Here is a 20,515-nt window from a genome sequence, read left to right as displayed (position 1 = left end):
TATGAATGGGTTAGAAGAACTGTTATATTAGGGATATTTGTACAAAAACAGTATTGTATGATGGTATAAAAATAAATATATATTTTTAAAAAATAGAGAATATTTACATAAATTTAATTTTTTAGGAGGATATTTATAAAAAAAAAAGCCTAAATAATTAAACACATTTTGCGTCAAAAACCCAATCTGTGGTCGGGGGAGCTCCCCTCTTTGTGGGACCCACATTACAATCCCAAAAATGAAACCAGCGGCACCGCCCCACGGAACGCATCAGACGGTCCATATTTCATCTGAGTCAACCGATAGGATGATCACAGCCAGGTCGTTCTCGTGTAGTAGACTAATACGGTACCCTCTTTCGCTTCGGAGGGAGAGAAGAAGATAGCGAGAAAAGAAGGAACTTCTGCGCTCCTCCTCCATCGAAAATCGCTTGGTCACTCTTGAATATCTCTCGATTTCATCGAATCCGTCTCGGTTTTTGATTCGATTTGTGAGCTTCTTGAATCCGAGGTAGGTTTGAAATCCCTAAAAGTTCGAAAAATTCTCAAATATTGGGTAAATCTCATAAATTCCAGAACATTTGTTTGGTGGTTTTATTATGTTTTAGGTGAGAGGGGAATCGGAGAAAGATGTTATATTTATCGCTTAGTGATCCGATTCTGTTATTCTTTTTTAAGTCTCTTTTCGCGGTCGATTTGATTCTTTATTTTTAGTGAATATAACATCTGGATTTAGGGGAGATTAGGGAGGATATTTGAGTGGAGTTCTTCTGGAGTTTGTGTGATTTTTTGTTTTTGGTTTTTGGTTCGATTTAGGTCTATTGATCGGTTAGGGTTGCTAAATTTTTGGGGAAATGGGTGTAGGTGAAAGGTGAAAGGGCGAGACTTGATTTGGATTTTGTTGGCGTGCTGTTGAAGGCATGGAATTTTATTTCAGGCTTCCATTTAATCAGGAATAAGTATCAATCTTTGTTACTTGATTGGGTTGTTATTATTGCCAAAAATACACCAGGTTGTATGTATGTCTTGTTGATAATGTCATGGCACGGAAATGCTAGATAACTTCGTCTTCATCATCTTTTGTTTTTTCTTTTTCTTTTCCTTTTTTTTAAGGGTAAAGATGGAGTGCTTATTGGAAATGTTAGACTGGTTTTTGATTGTGGATGTGGAATTGTACGGTACCTGGGTGTAGGTTGATTTATTCTGCAAAACTGCAGTGTTGTCTTTTGGGGATTTGAAAATGCGAAATTTGTTTTCTTTCCATAGATGGAATTTTATCATAAATATGATGTTATATAATATATTAAGTGGCTTGTAGGATATTTACTAAAAATATATTAGATGGTAGAATCATATTATGCCAGTAGCGATGATTTATGGGGTCGAGATTAAGGAAATCAATGGTTTTTGAGTACTGGGTAGTTCACAGGCTACTATTTGCAGCTTGAAAACCTTAACAGAGACTACAGATGAGTAATTCAGGTTCTTGGTTGCTCGTACCATGCCATAACCAACAAACCTTTAAAGGAAGTATTGGAAATATAAATACGTATATAGACACACGCACACACACATTAATTGCAGCATGAAATCCTTAACAGAGACTACAAATGAATAATTTAGATTCTCGGTTGCTCATGTTATGTCATAACAATCAAACCTTGTGTGGAAGCATTGGAATGTGTCTCCGTGTTTGTATATAGAGTTGGAGTTGGCTACATATGAGTAGATCTCCACTCAGGTCAGGTTAGATCTGCATTGGACAATAAAAAATTCACATTGATGATCTGAGCCATTGGATGTGATCTACTATCACTAAACTGCTTAAAAATTAAAAATCATATAATTTAGAAACGCCTAGTCTATGAATCAAGTAATAAAATATATAATTTAATATTATTTAGACTGCTTATTTTTTTGACTACTCGATGCATAGGCTAGAGGGCTCCAAATCATATGATTTTTTTAGTATGTAAGCAATTTAGAAGTAGTAGATCACATCCAACAGCTCGGGATTGATTGATGTGGGATTTCTATCATCCAATCTAGATATATCTAAATCCGAGTGGAGATTCACTTGATTGCAGCCAAATCTAGCTAATACACACACATATATTGTTGGGAGACACACTTTATGTTAATTCCTTGTAAAAAGAAATAATGATTTTAAAATCAATGATAGGGCATCCAAATTGAAGATCCAAACCACTAAATATGATATATACTATACATTTTTTTAGAAACCAAAATTTTTATATCATGGTGGTCTCTAATCTATGCATCAAGACGGTACAAAAATGAATTGCATCAATTGCATTGTTGTGGTAAAATATATGATACGGTGCATAAATTGAAAATCCACTTTATGGATTGATCTACATATCTTAAAACATTGGTAAATTTAAATTCAGTATATTTTAATTATTAGATCATAGTAAAATATAGCATCATGCTACTAAAACCATCCATCTAAATAACTACTGATGATTAGCCTAGAGACCATCGGAACACATGAAGTTTGATTTTTAGATATTTTTGTATATTAGATCATGTTCAATGATCTGGATCTTGAATTCGGATACTCCATCAATGATTTTGAACTGTTAACTTCTTTTTTAAGGAATTAATGGAAAGTGTGGACTCTATATATGGTAGCTGGCTTTTACTAGTTCTCTTGTTGGAAGCCATTGTATCATGATGATCGTGCTAGTGTCAAGGTGGTTTTCATTTGCATCATCTTTGATGTATGCTCCATGCACCTTTTGTATTATGACTTATCCACTCCTCACAAAGGAAGGCTCCCCATATCTTACTAATGTTCTTCATTCGACCAACCTCCTTTAGAGGGCTGTTATGACAGAAATTGCAATGGTTTCTTAACTAGTTTTCACATGCCAAAACTCTTGTTGGTGTTGGAAATGATATTGATATATCCAGTCGAGTTGGTCTGTTTCACCTCATCACCAACATTATATCTTGAGTGTTCATGAAATACATGAGACTTCTCCTCCTTTCCTCATTACTTTTCCATCTTCTGTTGAGTAATGTACTTACCTTCCATTGTTAAGATATCAAACCTAATGATTGATATTCCTCACTCAAGGTGAGGATGGTGCCTAGAGTAGTTTTTCTTTTTGGGGGGTCTTTTTCCTTTTAGTTTTTTCGCCATCACTTTCTCCTGCAGATTGATCTAGTGATTTCAAATTCTTGGATCTGTTCTCTTACAAATATGTGCCCTTATTTACTTTCTGAATTTATCTAGCATCTTTCTTTTCAACTACTTGTTGAAAATTCTGGCTAGTGGTTTGTGGTGTATTCTCCAAAATGATTTAGAACTCTACATGTTTTCTCCTGTTTTGATTTTCAAGAATTCCTTAGCTCTGAATTCATTGGTGACACATATGCATACCTAAGTTCTGCATGAGTTCTTCATTGTAACCATTTGTGTCACAACTTAGTCCATAACTTACTAGAAGTACCTTTCTATTTTCCTTTCTTTTGCAATGAATTTCCATGCAAAATCATGTCTTTTCTTATCATCATTTTTCCTTATGTTAAGATTCATTTTTGCAAATTTGATATATCCAATGCTTGTATATCTCAAACCTTGACTCTTCCGGGATATTGGTATTTGGCGTACATTTTTCATTTTTTATCAGTCTACCTGTTTTATAGAAATTGTTATGCACCTACCTTCAGTCACTCATTGCCCAGTACTGTTTGTTTTCTGAGTTCTCTTATGATTCTTTGAATTAGGGTCATTCTCACATCGTATTTTAGATCTCAATATTTTACCTCAAGAAGTATCAATTTGCTTCCTTCCTGGATTACAAGGCATTGGTTTCACTTTGTATGCAATGCACATTTGTTGTTTACTCACCTTAGTGCAGTTTTCTGTATCCATTTTCCCTTCATTTATCAACTCTGGTATATTGCAATGCTTCCCTTACAAGGACATTTTGCATCATTTTCTTTCTCTAGATCTTAGTATAAAAAATCGTTGCCACTTACCTCTTTTTCATTGCCAAACCTGTTACTATCATATTTATCTTCATCATTCACCTAAGCAATCTACTAATGAAAGCTGGTACATTCTGTCAAAACTCTAATGTTAATTCTAAATTTCCTTGGCTGCTGCCCTATTTTCAGGCCCAATTATTACATCGTCCTCATGTTCCATGTGCAATCCAAAGCTTCCTTTTATGTATTCCTCCAATTCTTCTTGTGGTATGTGCAGTAACTTCTGTAGTACTAAGCTCAAGTGCAACACTACTCAATGTCCTTGCTAGTGTCTTGCAAAACTATCTTTTACTTGTAACTGTGGTTATCAGTTGATGATGGAGAATATATAGAACTCAGGATATGCAATACCCTCACACTTAGATGGATTTCAGGTAAGTCCTTGTTCATGTGATATATGAAATTGGAGCCGTTTCATCCCAATGTTCCAGTTCAGTAGTTCCTTAAAAGGTAGTGATTTCTAGAATTAGCCTTTCATCTCATGGTATGAGAAATAATGGAACTGCAGTAGACTGGTAGAGTGATTGCTAACCTAAATGAGAAATGGAAAAAAGGAAATGTTGCATTTTCTGCTTGTTTGCTGTGTTAGGTTCAATTAATGCCGAGGCCTGATCTATCTTTAATTAATATTTTCTGGGAATCAATATTATATAATTCTTCTTTTTGTTGGATTTTTTTGGCTTTGTCATTCTTGAAGGTTAATGATGGTCTTGATGGGTAAATAGAAGGTCACAGTTTGTGAAAAATTTCATAGTGTTTATATTTTATCCTTCAATGTCTATTGCTATGTTTGTGTTCATTGTTTAGCAGCTACTATTTCATAATGTCAAGTTGTCCACCTTACTACATCTGAATTTATATTAGTAAGTGCAACTCTCCATTTAAATTAGTCTTATGGTCATGGTTATTACTTAAGTGGCATATCCTGTATTATGATACAGAGTACAGGTTTTTCTGTTTCTAATTTTGCATGGCTTGTGTTCAAACTAGTCCAATATATCATACAACCAGCATGTATTAACACTGATTATGCATTGCTGCCATACTTCAATGGATTTCCAGGATGAACATAGGTGTGATGGCATTCATATATACAATTAGGATTGTCTCCACGTTTAGTCAGCAGTTCTTTGCTGGGACTCCAAAACATTTTTTAGACATGCATGAGAACTTGAGGAGTTCAACATATCACCCTTAGAAGACCAATTTTGATAATATTTTTTCTATGTTACATAATATGGTGTTCATGGAGCTCTGAAACATCTATTGGATATGCATGAAAAATTAAATGTAACACATGTAGACCAACCGCGAAAAAAGTATCTTCCCATGCTAAATGGCTGCAGAGCCATAGTCATAGTTCTTTTACATCAGATCTGTAATTCTCAGATTTGCTGATATAGTTGAAACTTCCTTGCTTAATTGCTTATTAAGATGTCCTCCATTATTTGCAAAATCAGATTAGTTATAATAGCTGCTCTTTTGCTATCTTATGAACTTTATGAGTCATGCTGCATGTATGATCAGCAAGATTTTCCAGCTTTTCATTTCTGTATTTTTTGTATATTTCTTACCTGATGGCATGCCGTGCTTCTCTTTTTTTGCCTAAAGTTACTCCTCTCAGATTCTTATACATCTGTATGTGTAGGAAGCTTAAATGTCTCACGAATAGAAGGCAATGGCCAGTCCAAGTCCATCACCAAAGATTGCAAACCCAGAATCATCAAAATCTAATGGGGCAATATCCACTTCAAACATGGAGCAACCTCAAGCACCTAACCAGCAAAGTGGGGCATCGCATGGTCCTGTGGCTATCCTCTGGGACATCGAGAACTGTCCAGTTCCAGGTGGTGTTCGCCCTGAAGATGTTGCAGGCAACATCCGAATGGCATTACGGGTGCATCCAGTCATCAAAGGAGCTGTAACAATGTTCTCTGCTTATGGGGATTTCAATGCCTTTCCTCGAAGGCTGAGAGAGGGCTGTCAGAGAACTGGTGTTAAGCTCGTAGATGTTCCAAATGGTAGAAAAGATGCTGCTGACAAGGCTATCTTGGTCGACATGTTTCTGTTTGCTCTAGATAACCGACCACCCTCATCAATTATGTTGATATCAGGTGATGTGGACTTTGCTCCAGCCTTGCATATACTTGGTCAACGTGGGTACACTATCATCCTTGTCATCCCTTCTGGAGTGGGTGTTTCGTCCGCTTTGAGCAATGCAGGGCGGTTTGTATGGGACTGGCCCAGCGTAGCCCATGGTGAAGGTTTTGTTCCTCCAAAAAGTTTTATGCGCGGTGGGCCTGATCTTGCTGGCTATCTCATGAACTGTAGTATGGGGGACAACACTGACTGTCAGAATGAAGAAGAAGCCATTGTTTATAGAGGAATTTCTCAAAGTGAATATGCTGCCCGAGCTAACATCAACCAGCTATATGGCTACAACTCTCCCCATGTCTCGAGGGAACTTTCTAGAGTCCCCCATTCTTTCTCAGACTACAGCAGTAATAACCTAATAGCTGGGCCTTATTTAACTTCTTCAAAGTGTCAAAGTCTACCATCTGGTTTAAGTGAAGGTCCAGTAGGGGATCAGAATAGTTTGCAAGAAACGACATGGTGGGTTCGGCCAGGAGATGTTCAGGGTTTGAAGGGTCAGCTAGTGAGGCTGCTTGAAATGTCTGGTGGAAGTTTGCCTCTTGTACGTGTTCCTTCAGAGTATCTTAAAATCTTTGGACGGCCGCTGTACATGGCAGAGTATGGAGTGTATAAGCTGGTGCACCTCTTTAAGAAGATGACTGATGCTTTGGTCGTGGTAGGGAAGGGGCACAAGAAACTGCTCTGCCTCCGTAACTCGGCTGACAGGCATATGAAAAAGTGCCCGAGTACCCCAGTCATTTTGAAGAGGGATAAAAAGGGAAAAGGAGTTATGGAAGAAAATGTGGATGTTGGTGTATGTCCTCATATAGGTAGCTCCTCCGATGAATTCTCAGATGATGAGAGGAATGTTGACACTGTTTTCGGTGCCGCATATGACTTCAATTACCATCTTGAAAGTTTCAGACAGGAAGTGCAAGAGCTTCTTGTTTGTTACTCCTGTCCAGTTCCCCTTAGTAATTTTGAGGCTCTGTACGACCAGCGGTACAAGAAAGCTCTTGACTACCAGAGTTTTGGAGTGGATGGGCTGGAGGAACTGATTGAGAAGGTGAGAGATGTTGTACAATTGCGTGAAGATCAGGGTAGCAAAAGGAAGTTCCTTGTACTCAGCTGCATAACTGGATAAGGTCAGTTCTAGCAATGCTAACATCCGATATTCCCAAAGTTTTCATGAAGCATGCTTTTTTTTCTGAAGAGTCTTTATAGGTTAGGAAGCATTTATTTTCTCTTGACGTTAAATGTTTAGGCATGTTACTCATTAAGCATCCAACGCTGAGAAGGCACTTTTTTTTTTCTTTGAAGCGTCTGTATATTACTTATGACAGTGCAGGAACATGTATCCGTGCATTCATGCCTGTGCTCCATGTAAAAGTCAATCTGACCAATAGGTAATCATCGTTGGTAGATTGCAAAGCTGATGTAACACGCAAGCTTTTCTTCCTGTTCTTTGTTGCCCATTTTTCCTGCATTAGTACTGCTGATCTTTTGGTGTATGGCGTATGTAGGCATGCTGACATGAATCATTATAACTTATATTGGTTTACAAGAGAGGCGCCACTATGAGATTTGGATTGTATTTACTGTCAGTAATTGCTGCTCAATTAGATTGTCCAAAGTTGCAGACAACCAAACTTTAAAGATCAAAACTATGCTGGTGACATCACATGGTTTTTATTGTGTATTGGAACTGCAGATAATCATGAAGCACCAAATGTGTCCTCAAACTATGAAAATGTTTTGATGTTTTTGGGTTTACTCGCTTTTATTTAAAATTTTCAAAAATAAAAGAGGCTCCTTCGCCCCTGTTTCGAATGAAATAAAAGATCGGAGGCGGAACACCCCCCCTCCCCCTCATCCCCGGCCTCCGCCATCTCCATGCGGTACTAGTGCTCCATCGGTTCTCCGTCGGCCTTTTTCGGCCTCTCCTTTCTCTCTCTCGTTCTTCCTTTTTCCTGCCTCTATTGTGTCGGTATAGGGCTAGCATGGCACAACGTGAGGTTGTACCGATCCGTGCCACTGGGTAACCGATTCGGAGCTCAGTACTGGATGCTAAAATATCAGCATTGGATTCTGTGGCTTGTTCATTATGGGATATGATGTGCTGGATTACAAAATTGAATGCAAAGAAGTTGAAACTATTTTGCATCTTGGACAATATCATGATGTTATCACCATCCTTAGCACATATCAATGTGTTTATGGAAGCAAATACATATGACTCCTAGTTTTTGTCACCAAAAATGTAAATTAATATTAGATCCACAACAGTTTTTCAGGTTATGGTGTTGGAAGGAATTCATATGAAGGTATCTTCTTTTTGCTTGCAACAGAGTTTCAAGACTTATCAAGGTGATTCATTGCAATCACATTTCAAAATGTTGGGCAAGTGAGTTCTTAAATAGGTAATGCTTTCTTGGGGGAATGTTTCTTATAAGAGTTATAAGACAGTAAGGATGTTTGAGCTGCTTCTTTGCAATTATAAATCCTTTTTTTAAATACATTTTAATGCACTATATGAGACAGAATAGATGTTAGAGCTTCTTTCTTGCAATCTTGATCTTTTCTTATCAGAAAAATTGGTTGAATTCTCTGAACTAAATATTTGCTTATCAAAATCTTTTTCTCGCGAATCCATTGGCACATGTGAAGGCATGGTCGACCTAGGTATAAGATCTGCTGGCTACAGTCTGTGTCGCATCATTCCCCCTATATTTAAGAACTGGGTACTACATTCGAGGTTGAATAAACTTGGAAATCCAAGAAGGTAGATTTCCCTTTGGTTTAATTCGTCATCCAACTAATATTGACAGATCTTCTCTTGCCTTGTATTGATGAAACTAATTCACAAAGGATTGATGTCAGGTTGAACTAGATATAAAAGACTGTCGTCTCTGTCAGATCATTCTTAGATTTAATGATTTGGATCATATTTTTATTTTCAATAACCATGCACATATGCAGAACAAAGCCTGCTTCTAAATTACCTCGATATGCAAATGGCTATCTGGTAACCTACTCAATGATATCTTCAAAACAGATGAAGTTAGTCCAAGCAAATCCAGATCAAGGAGATGAATATATCAAAATTTGAAGATATGAAATCATTCAGCTAGTCCAAAGGACGAGGTTGGTAACAAGTGACAACAGAAAGTGGAAATCTCCAAAAGTATGCAGTTTATAACCTCACTCTTCCAGGAGCAGATAGGAACAAATTCCCATTCTGATTCTGGGAATTGCCACCCATTTCACATCCAATCCAATTCTCTAGATCATTCCTATTAGGGATCTCCTCATCATCGCTGACTTGATGTAATCCCCATAGATTTGATTCTACTTCAACTTCAAAAACCCTAGAGAAACCTCAATCCTGCAACTCCTCTAGCTTCCTCTTGGACAGGGCTCATTGGCATTAGCAAAACCCTAGATTTCATCTCATCCTCTCCAAAAACACATTCTTATCCAGCTTGGAATAAGGTACACGCCTTTTATTCCCACCCAAATCCACCTCCTCTTCCTCATCCTAAAAAACCTCCAACAAGAATCAACAATACCATGAAAGTAGACCTGATCATGGTTTTGGAACCGCCGGTTCCGGTTCCACAAAAACCTAAAACCTTAACCGTAACCGAAAATAGTCGGTTCGGTTCTGGTTCTAGAATTACCGGTTCCAGTTCTAGATGGTTCCGGTTCCGGTTCTAAACGGTTTCGATTCCGATTTTTCAACATAAATTATAAAATTTTGAAAAAAAATAGATTGTGTAATTAATTTGGAAAAAAATTATAAATACAAATAGATTGTGTAATTAATACAAAATAATAATTTGTACCTCAGTTTATTATTTACTATCAAAATAAATTTTAATAATACAACTAGATAACATTATTAAAAAAATAATAAGTTACATTAAATAAATCTGAAACTAATTTATTTTATTATAAATGAAAAAAAAGAAAAAAATTGGGCTTGAACTTAATTAAAATTAAGCTGTCGACGTATCCTCTTGAGGTTTAGAGGAATCAAAGCCCTCGTAGTTCCCTTACCTTCATGGTTGAGCAATTAACCCCCTTACCTTAATGATCAATCACTACCATTGCTGTCGGTTGTAGACGATTTGCTAGTTCCAATGTCAAATAAGTCTTCACTGTCCTCAAATGTGTTATCTTGTAATCTACGTTCTGTCTTTCTCCAATCGTCAACACATGCTTAGGCTTCCAAGTTATTCGGCCTTAAACAAGATCGTCGCTCATCAAAGATTTGATCTCCATCACTGAATGTTTGCTCAACAGCAACGGTTGAGCACGGACAAGCTAAAATCTCCTTAGCAATTGCTGAGAGGACTGGAAATTGGTTTAAATGCTCCTTCCACCACTTTAATATTGAAAATTGCTGATCTGAAATGCTATCCCAAAACTCAAAAGAAGTTGTTAGATAATAATCAAGTTTCACACTGAAACCTGATGAACTCCTCAGGCGCCTTTGGCGTTGCAAAATCATTTGCTGTGTAGCACTAATATTTGCAACATCTCCAATGCCTCCAATATTACTAAATTGTTGAGGGGTGACATTCTTACCATATTTTGCATTGTACTCATTATATAAATTAATAATATTATTTTTAACAGTAAAAATAATATTTAAAACATCAATATCTTCTTCAAAAGGACCTAAACAACTATAATATGCACGCAAATAATCTGTCAAACCATCTAATTTACTACGTGGATCAAAAATAGATGCAACAAGATTAAGAGGTAGAATATTTTTATAATAATTAAGCCATTTTACTTTCATCGTAGAAATAGAAGCTTGCAAATCAATATCTTTTTCAAAAGTTTTAATAGCATCAGCAATATTAACACATTCTAAAACAAGTAAATGAGCAGTAGGATAATAAATATCAGATAAATTATTAGTAGCATCATTAAAAACTTTTAAAACGGTCATAATTTTTTTGCAAACATCCCACTGCTGGAAAAATAAAACTACACTAGAAACATTATTTGCAATAAAAGTACATAATAATTTTTTGTAAGGAAAAATTTCATTTAAAAATTCATACGTGAAATTCCAACGATTTGGAACATTTTTAGAAAATTATTTTGGCCTCATATTATGAAGCCGACAAAAAGAAAACCACTCCTTCATAATTTGTGAATGAAACCATATGTACTCTAACGTATTTTTAATTGGCTGAAGATACTGACCAAGAAATTTTAAAGCATCTTGAACACATAAATTTAAAATATGACATGCACATCGTATATAAAAATATTTACCGCCAAATGAGGGTTTACAAAGTTTTTCAAGATGAGGAATTGAAGCAGTATTTGATGATGCATTATCATAAGAAATTGAAAAAACTTTATAAACTAAAATATACTCGTCCAAAACATACTTTATTAATTTTCAAATATTTTCAGCAGTTTGTCTTTCATCAAAACCTTTAAAAGCAATAAGTCTTTTTTGCATTTGCCATTCATCATCGATCCAATGACATGTGATACCCATGTATGAATGGACTTGTCAATGATCACTCCATTTATCAGAATACAAAGAAACATTTCCATTAAAAGATAAAAAAAAATCAGATAAATCATGCTTGCCTTTTTTATATAATTTAACTATGGCATGTACGAATGTAGTCCTAGGAATTCGTTTAGCAGCAGGTTGTAAAGCTTCTTGAGTCATAGCAACGTATTCAGGATGTTCAGAAAATACAAATGACAAATGCATTGCTGAAACCATTTTTGTTAATGAATCCCTATATTTTGCATCATTATATTGAAATAATTGAGGAGAAGGACTAGATGCAGTGTACCTGGTCATTTGTATTTGTGAGCGATCGATGCCTACTTCTACTGCATGTTTACTGTTAAGGTGATTGGTGAACGATCTATATCCACCACCGAGTTTAAATTTGAATGTGTGACTGCAGTAGTTGCAAATTACTTGCCATGAACCATCTGCAGTTGCACTTTCTTGAAATGCTTGACAAATATGTCGGATTTTGGAGCCATTCCTTTTGATTGTGGATTTGATGGCGAAACTGTAGAATGACTTTCTTGAGTAGCTGCATTTGGATGCAATTCTTGTGAATTTGCCTCAAAATTTGGATCAATATCTTCGGAAGATTGAGTTAAATCGAACTCATCAATAGAGGAGGGTCAGTAATTTGGATCGAAAGTATTGGGCATATTATAGCACTCAACGTTAAAGGAAAGATCTGATTCGGAAATTGATGGAGGAATATAATTTGGATCCTAAGAATTTGGGTTTGGAACATATTTTTTCTTGCCTTTATTTGAGCGAGAGGAAGACATTTTTTATAATTGGATTGAAAAAAATGAAAATATGGGAATAAATTTTATATGACAAAATTATGTGAAAGGTAATTATTTTTTTCTCAAAATTTGATTGAATTTTGAGAGAAAAACAATTAAGTTATGGAATGTGTAGGGAATTGGAATATATTGAATAATTGAGAGAGTGAAAAATTGAGAGAGAGAGATTGGAAGATTGAGTGGTATGGTGAAAAAATTGATTTGGAGAGGTATATATAGTATTGGGGGTAATTTTCGTTTCCTAAAATGCCCCTCAAACTAGCTGTTTTTTAGTTGTTAGGAAGGATAAAATTGTCTTTCGGATGAAAAAGTTAAAAAAAAAAATTTAGGAGCCATATGGAAATTTTTTCATATGGCCGTTGGCCATTTGGAAATTCAAATGGTCATGTGACCGTTTGAATTTTAAGGGAGATGGCGCCATTCTATTATTTTCTTTTCTTTTTTTTTCCCGCCGATTCCGGTTCCGGTTCGGTTCCATCAATTCTGGAACCTTAACCGAACCGTATTCCTCAAGATTCCGGTTCGGTTAAGAACCGTGAGACACCGTCCCAGTTCCGGTCTGATTCTTCCCGGTTCGGTTCCGGTCTGGTTCCCCGATTAGAATCTGACCGTGGTTAGGTCTGCATGGAAGCATGAGGGATTTACCCCCAACAAGAACATGTCAAGATTATGAATAGGGAATCAACATTGCTGTGGCAGCATGACAAAATATACACTTCAGGAGAAACAAGAGTAGCAATTGGAGCGTGTACAACTTATTGCCGATCATTGACAGGGAAATCAATGAGACCATTGTAATACAGGAAGAACTAACAGATTTGTGGTCCGTAGAAGTTGTTGAAAGCCATTGTCGCCTATCTTATATCTTTGCTATAAAGTTTGCAATGAGACCTACTTTCCGAGCAACTTCCGAGTTCGTTGGTTGGCTCCTTTAATTCTGTGATTCAGCTCTTCCACATCATCATGCAATCCATCAAGAGCCTTGTTTTGTCTACAAAACAACAAAGGGATGTGATTAAGCTGGAGGAATAAAGAAATTGTAAAATATAAATTAAAAAAAAATCTTGTACACAAGATATACTGAATAGCCGATTGGATGATCATTTTACTAACAATGATCATTTCATCCTTTAGGTAGCAAGATTTATAAAGATCAGTGTGAAAGGGAGGAATAGGAGCAGAGAAAAATTCTGGCAAAATGCGAAAAGCAACACAGATGTTGTGCTAAATTCAAATCAAAAGCAACAAAACACTTTCTCCACATAGACCAACTTTTGGTTGGAAGATTCGTAGCAACAAATACAATTACAACTGTGGCAGAACATTCACAAGAAATGCCACAATACCATTAATTACTTATCCTGATCAACATTGTGAATGTTAGACTACATACAATAAAATAGGAAAAGAAGATTACTGAATATGTAATCTATGGTCTATTAGATTCAGATTGCAAGGAAAAGGAAAAATAAAGATAACTGATCTGATAAAGAAAAGATATTGTTCAAAAATATCCTCTACCAATCATTTTTCTGGAAATTTATTCAATACTTCGACAATATAAGGATTTAGTATGTTGGGTATCTGTGACAAATAATTCCTCCACCAGTGTAAAGAACTCATGGATCTTGGAAGCCCCGGATGAAAGACAAATGAAGATTTTGCAACCTTTCATTTTTGTCACAAACAAGTTCATCCTAATCAAAAATTTTCTTAAGATCATAATGATTAATACATTACATGCTGGGATTTATTCAGATTAAACAGCCATCTTTCCTCTCTCTCTCTCTCTCTCTCTCTCTCTCTCTCTCTCACTCTGTGTGTGTGTGTGTGTGTGTGTTTGTGTGTTTGTGTGTGTCTGTCTCTGATGAATGTTGATATTTCAATGATATATGATTAAAATTTGGGATATCAATATTAGTTAAGGAAGTGTGGACCATGTAATTACTATAACAAGTCATATTCTATGGATGGTTTTTTTCACATACATGTAGAAAAATATATTCACTTGTTATCTTATCCAGCCGTACCTATCCTATTTTTCAAATTTACAATATCAGCAATCTGTCTATGTCTTATCAATATGTATTTGTTGATGCTCAAGATTTATCTGTTCATATAAAAAGAGTCATCTAACTCAAGGCCAGCATTTACCTAATCCTCCATAAAAAAAACAAGACTGCTTCAACATCCACTTCTATATTTATAGATAAGGGAACAAACATGTCTTAAGCCCATCAAAATCAACTCATGAAATAGCTCCAGGAGCAAATTATGTAACACAACTAGCTGAGATCTAATGCCAACCCTCCCACTCATTAATATTCCTGGCTTAACTGTTGACCAGCTTGGGGAAATCCTCCACTCCCCCTCCCCCCCTCCTCCACCCCAAAGTTTAAAAATAAAAATAAATGAACTTACCTATCAAGCTCTGTACTCATATCAAGAGCCATATCCTTTAACTGGCCCAGCACATCACTTAAATCTGAAAGGGAGTCATCTTGCTTTTGCTTCTCAACCTACAAGATAATTGTATATGTTAAATGATGATAAGAGAAATAATTTATTCACATTCATCCTCTGACTAACAATGCAAACCTGGACTTTCTCCATTGCAGTTGTGGATTCAGTATAAATTCGTGACCGTGCCTGAGGACTTGAAGATAATCCTAACTTTTCTCTTTGTTCCTTGTTTCCCTTTCTCTTGAATGAATCATCTGAGACCAGGTAGACAGAATCAACTGAAAAAATCAAGCCAATATAAGCCGACTTTTGTGAATTCTCTATATACCTCTTGTAACAACAGGAACAGGCCCTTTAATCTGGCGAGTTTTCTTTGGCTTCCAAGGCTTAGAAAAAAAACCTCCAAGACTGCTCAAAAGTGTCTCACTCTGAAAGGGACATTTATGAATCTAAATATCTCCACCATCATACAAATAACTTGCTTCCAACATACAGAAGATGAATGAATCAGGAAGATTTTGAACATCATGACCGATAATATACTGTGGGAGTTTAAGCTAAAAAAATGCAAGGAGTAGGGGAATGTTCTACTCCATAGGTGTGCTTTTTGTTCCTTTTCTAGTGTCATACTCCTTAGGTATCTTTAAAATTCAATGGCAAGAATTTATAGTTGGGGTAATCATGGGAATTCTGAAAAAAGAAGGTAGTTTTACTCCTATATGCACTCTTAAAAATGTGATTTTTTGATTTTAAGTAATCTGTTTATAAAAACTGACTAATATTTGAAATCCTTTCAGAACATTTAATGAAACGTAGTAGAAAAAGAGGAAATCCGGAAACCAAAGCATTTTGGGATTTTGATTTGTGAAAAAGAATGCGAACAATTGTACTGAATTTCGCCTATACAACCAATCATGGGATGATGGGACAGTCAGATTAAGACTTACAATCAAGGTTCACCATCTCGGTACTGGATCTCGTACCGGTGCCACACTAACACAATATTGGTACGCCATCCGTATCGAATATTGGTACCGAACTGGTACAGTATGGTATGCCCCGTATCGCTCAGTTGGGGCCAGTACAGCGTACCATACTTACAATTGTACTAAATTTCAAGGGCTGATTACTGAAAAGTCAAATTACTTCTTACAACATTTTTTGCCTCATCACAATATATGCAGCCTTACATGCTTTTGGTGCTACATAGTGTTCTTAGGCATCTGGTATTGATATTTCGTTATCCTGGACCAAAGGAAGAGGGGGCTCCCATATGAGGCCTTATTCTATGTGTGATTCTCTCTCTCTCTTTTCTCTCTTTTTGGAGAAATTGTTGACACTGCTACTTTTTGGAAAAAATTAGATATCTCATCATTAAATTTTACTGTTAGGCAATTTTGGTGAAAATTCTAGCATTCCTGAGTTATACTTTCTTGAAGGTCGTTTGACCCATTTTTTAATAGAATCAGACTCCCTTTTCTCTTTACGCCCATAAAAATATATAGTACATGCAAATGCATGTGGAAGTAAACAAAAAATAATAAGAAATTGAAGATACAGCATTGTTTGGAAATAAAGAAACTAATTGAAATATTCATCAGAAATTAATTAAAAATAGATTTCAAAATATTAAGAGATGTTGTACAAACAAACTTTTTGCACTACATAAAAGGTAGGATTAATCTTGCAATAACATAAATCACTTGAAACCATGATCCAAACTTCCTTGCTTCATCTTGGTACATTCATTTTATGTTGGAGAACTGGGGAATGCATCCAATTGGGAAACTCAATCTCAAATGGAATACTGGATTAGAAGTAGCATCTGTGCTTATGAAAATTATAGCAAAATGATGAGTTTGCATGCAATTGCAAGAAAAATATGAATAGGATTTGGTTGCTCCAAGAGGGCTGAGCTATTGTTACAAGAAAAGGAGTTGTGAAACCAGACCAAGCAGCATCCACTGTCTCTCAGTAATATTATTTGGAATGAGGTATACGAGGGGTTCTGAATACTAGTTAAATCAGGAACATGGCTGGTGGTTAAGATTAAATGACTAAGCTTGACAAAAGAAGATAAAAGTTTAAGATTGATTTAAGGAGATCAAAGGGCTGTAAATGCTTCTGGACAGAAACTCATTCATACTTTTGTATGTAATATAGATATATATGTACATGCATATGTACATAGATACGTATGTATGCACGTATATGAGTGCACATGTGTATACATGAAGAACTTCCATTTCTTAAAAAACCATCATCTTTAAGTAATATCATTTTGTTTGGTCATTAAACAATATCATTGTCAATGCCAGAGAGCAATCAAGATAAGGAAAAAAAAGGGAGCATACCTTGCTAAGGTCTTGATCAATATTAACAGCAGTTTGATGAGTCCGTGCAATCTGCTCCCCCTGCTGATGCAAGGTTTCAAGAGTTCTGGAAGCATCTTCTCTAATTACTTCGGCAATCTTCAGGCAGTCATTTACTTTCTGTGTAGTCTCCTTAGCCGTATGTACAGCATAGTTCTCTAGTTCTTGCACAGATTGGTTCTCTAACCCTCCTGAGTCACGGAAGTCATTCTTGTTCCTATTTTTTGCAGCAGAAGAATCATAACCAGGGGAACTTTTGAGGTTTGTCCTAACTGGGACTGAGGAAGTTCTTGCTGGTTTCGTATTCGTTTCAGAATCAGAATCAGAGTCAAAAAAATTGGACTTTGCAAAACCAGGGTCAGCTGAATGTTTCTTAGAAATCTTTGCTATGGGCATCTTTGCTGTTTCTGCTTCAGACAAGGCAGTGGCAACAACAGAATAAAGGAAATTAACAAAAAAAAAAAAAAAGTGAGATAGTAAAGCTGCAGTCAAAACAGAATTCCAATATTTGTACCTAAAAACAAATAGAAAAGCATTTCATGTCATGGGATTAGCAATTTACAGTGTCAATACTGGAGGAAAAAGATGTGAATGCCAGAGAAGAAAAGTAACAATAACCTATATTATCTGGGATTAGCATTTTATATTGTCAACATTGGGAGGGGGAACAGATATGAAGGCCCAAAAGAAATGCAGCAATGACTAATATTAATCTGGCATTAGCAATTTACAGTGTCAACACAGGGGGAAGAAACAGATATAAAGACAAATAAGAAAAATGTAACAATGACTGATATTATCGACATTGAAAATGTGACATGAACTACAGAAACGAAAATGAACTTCTATAGGGTAAAATGTATGAATGAGCCAAATATGACAAAAATGAAGATCTAAATAAAATATACAAGCAATCCAGTTACCTAAATAGGTAGATATGTCAAGAAACAGATAATGGAATTTACAAAATTAAATGCAGGAGAAAACAGAAAAGAGATTGGTGATAAAAAGGGAAAAACCTGAACACATGATTCCAGACTAAAATTTTTCCCATATATTTTCTTTAAAAGGTAACAGAAGCTTTATAGAATGATTATTAACAGATGGATACTTAAGAAAAATTGAAAGGAAAAGAAAACTAGTGACTTGAAGCATAATAGGTTGAAATAGATTGAAGAGATTAAAAAAATGGAAAAGATAGTCGCTATAGAAAAATCATAGAGATAATAGTTTGTACACCAGGTAACTGTGATTTAGTTCCTTTTTCTTGAAAAAAAAAAGAACAGAGATTTTAGAATTTTTATTTACATTTCTTCAATAATTGAGAGTCAAAAGAATGAATGTTAAAGATATTTCAGAAAGCTCGATGTTGCTGGTCAGTTTAGAACTTATTCAATAATTTAGATCACAACCTATAAAGAAGGGCATGATGAACAAAGAAAAATGCACAAAAATGTAGACTGAAAGGAAGGATATAATTAGAAAAGGATACTGATGTTCTCCGGTAACTACACTGAGAAATAACAGTAGATATGATAGGATTAAAGACCAAAATTTATTATTTTTTCCCCAAATGATAAAAAGTACATAAACAATGACAGTGAAAATCTAAAAATAGGAATAATAGACTTCTTTCTTTTTTTTTGAAGGTAGATAATGGCCTTCTTTCAGTCTGCATATGATGATCAATAACCCAAGGCTAACAAATCATTTGCAGCAAGCATGCAAAATTATTTCCTATAGAAATTTGGGTATTGTAAGAGAGTATGATAAAACAAAAGATACTAAGAGGATTGGATTATGGCATGAAGCCAGACAGACCCTATCCAAATAGCAAAATTACCAACAAAGACAGTTTCCTATAAGATTAAACATACACAACTAGAAGGCTTTGTTCTCAGAAAACAAAAGTTTAAATCAAGTGAATAAATATGTGCAACAAAAATAAGCTGCTATGCTAAACTACTATAAGAAATTAATCGCAACCAAATCAATGATCAAAAGACAGAACCATATAAATTTAGAAATACCAGATGTGCAATGATCCCAACAAAAGAATTAAGTTGTGGGATGATATAAACTGGAGGAAAAAACTTCTTTTCTTTGTGGTAAATATACTAATTATGAACACAATGAAGAGAGAACATCAAGAAAGAAAGGGTAAAGAATATAAAACCTATATATAAAAAAGATTACAACTGGCAAAGAAACTACTTTTTCCTTTAACTCATGAACGAAAAGATCAAATTTTCAAGGACATAACAAATTGACGTCGACAAATACCAAATTTATGTCACTCCAATGACCCCAAAACTCGAACGCAATGTTCGAACAATAACTTCCCTTTCTTTCTTCACCTCTTCCTCCCCACTAATCCCAAGAAGAGGAAAAGAGGACACTTATAATGATGATATACCTGGGAACCGAATTACGCGGGCTTTCAAGCACCAAATGTATCGAAGAAACGGTTGAAGAAGGTCGAGAAGAAGACTCTCCTCCCACGAAAGATCCCGTCAAAAGGAACTGCGATTAAAAGATGATAAGAAAACCAAAATGCGACCTTTATAGATAAATTTGAACAGATTTCTGCTATCAAAACTCCATCTTTGAACATATCAAAGGAGTGGGAGAGGAGAGGAGACTCACATGCGACGAGTCGGGGGGACGAGAGCCTCCTCCTCCTCCTCCTCCTCTTCTTGGCGTTCTCCGCGCTGAGAGAGAGAGGAGAGTAATGGGACCGTTTGGCTCTCCTTTGTCCTGTTCGATTCCTTCCATTCCGGAGGAGATACAGAGGCCTGGTTAACTATTTATAGGGGTTCGGCTTCCATTTGAGGTTTATCTTTCTTGGGTTTCGATAGCTTTTCCTCCCAGACTTTTATCTGAAATAGCATGTCCTTTGACTTTATCTCTCGCTCCTGTAAGAGGTTGCGTCGCGGAGTGGATTGAAAAGGTTTGACTCAAGAGGGACCAAGTTTCAATTTTCATAAATTGATTTTTTGGTACAAATTTTCATAAATTGATTGGAGGTCAGCATTAAGAGGATTTTTAGTTGTGCTTAGGTAGGGATTGCAAAACCTTATAGACAACAACATCTAATTCAATATTCTTGTGCATTGCACTGATATTGGCGAATTAAGTGGGGATCCATTGCAGTACCAATTCCACATT

General features: G+C 35.8%; 2 protein-coding genes across 9 annotated transcripts; one reads left to right on the top strand and one right to left on the bottom strand.

The window, feature by feature from the left end:
• Nucleotides 1-338: 338 nt before the first annotated feature.
• LOC103718176 lies at nt 339-8,677 on the top strand. Of its 8 annotated transcripts, none has more exons than XM_026808888.2 (3): nt 339-510; nt 864-917; nt 5,668-7,627. In XM_026808888.2, the coding sequence occupies exon 3, from the start codon at nt 5,698-5,700 to the stop codon at nt 7,294-7,296; it is 1,599 nt and encodes a 532-aa protein (XP_026664689.2). In that variant the 5' UTR covers nt 339-510; nt 864-917; nt 5,668-5,697; the 3' UTR covers nt 7,297-7,627. The 8 variants fall into 8 exon arrangements, with proteins under 8 accessions (XP_026664689.2, XP_026664688.2, XP_017700980.2 ...); XM_026808887.2 differs by having other exon boundaries at nt 864-958; XM_017845491.3 differs by having other exon boundaries at nt 864-1,011.
• Nucleotides 8,678-13,178: 4,501 nt separating this feature from the next.
• On the bottom strand, nt 13,179-20,199 carry LOC103718177 (SNAP25 homologous protein SNAP33-like). The gene is made up of 7 exons (XM_008806880.3): nt 19,994-20,199; nt 19,764-19,870; nt 17,330-17,754; nt 15,304-15,403; nt 15,111-15,229; nt 14,934-15,031; nt 13,179-13,503 (listed from the first exon to the last, which is right to left on the bottom strand). Exons 3-7 carry the CDS (start codon nt 17,741-17,743, stop codon nt 13,404-13,406), a joined length of 831 nt encoding a protein of 276 aa, XP_008805102.1. The 5' UTR covers nt 17,744-17,754; nt 19,764-19,870; nt 19,994-20,199; the 3' UTR covers nt 13,179-13,403.
• Between the last annotated feature and the right edge of the window lie 316 nt (nt 20,200-20,515).

Source organism: Phoenix dactylifera, chromosome 15 (genome assembly GCF_009389715.1).
Source record: "Phoenix dactylifera cultivar Barhee BC4 chromosome 15, palm_55x_up_171113_PBpolish2nd_filt_p, whole genome shotgun sequence".
Taxonomy (NCBI): domain Eukaryota; kingdom Viridiplantae; phylum Streptophyta; class Magnoliopsida; order Arecales; family Arecaceae; genus Phoenix; species Phoenix dactylifera.
Note: the sequence above shows the minus strand (reverse complement) of the source record. Positions and strands in the feature narration are given on the sequence as shown.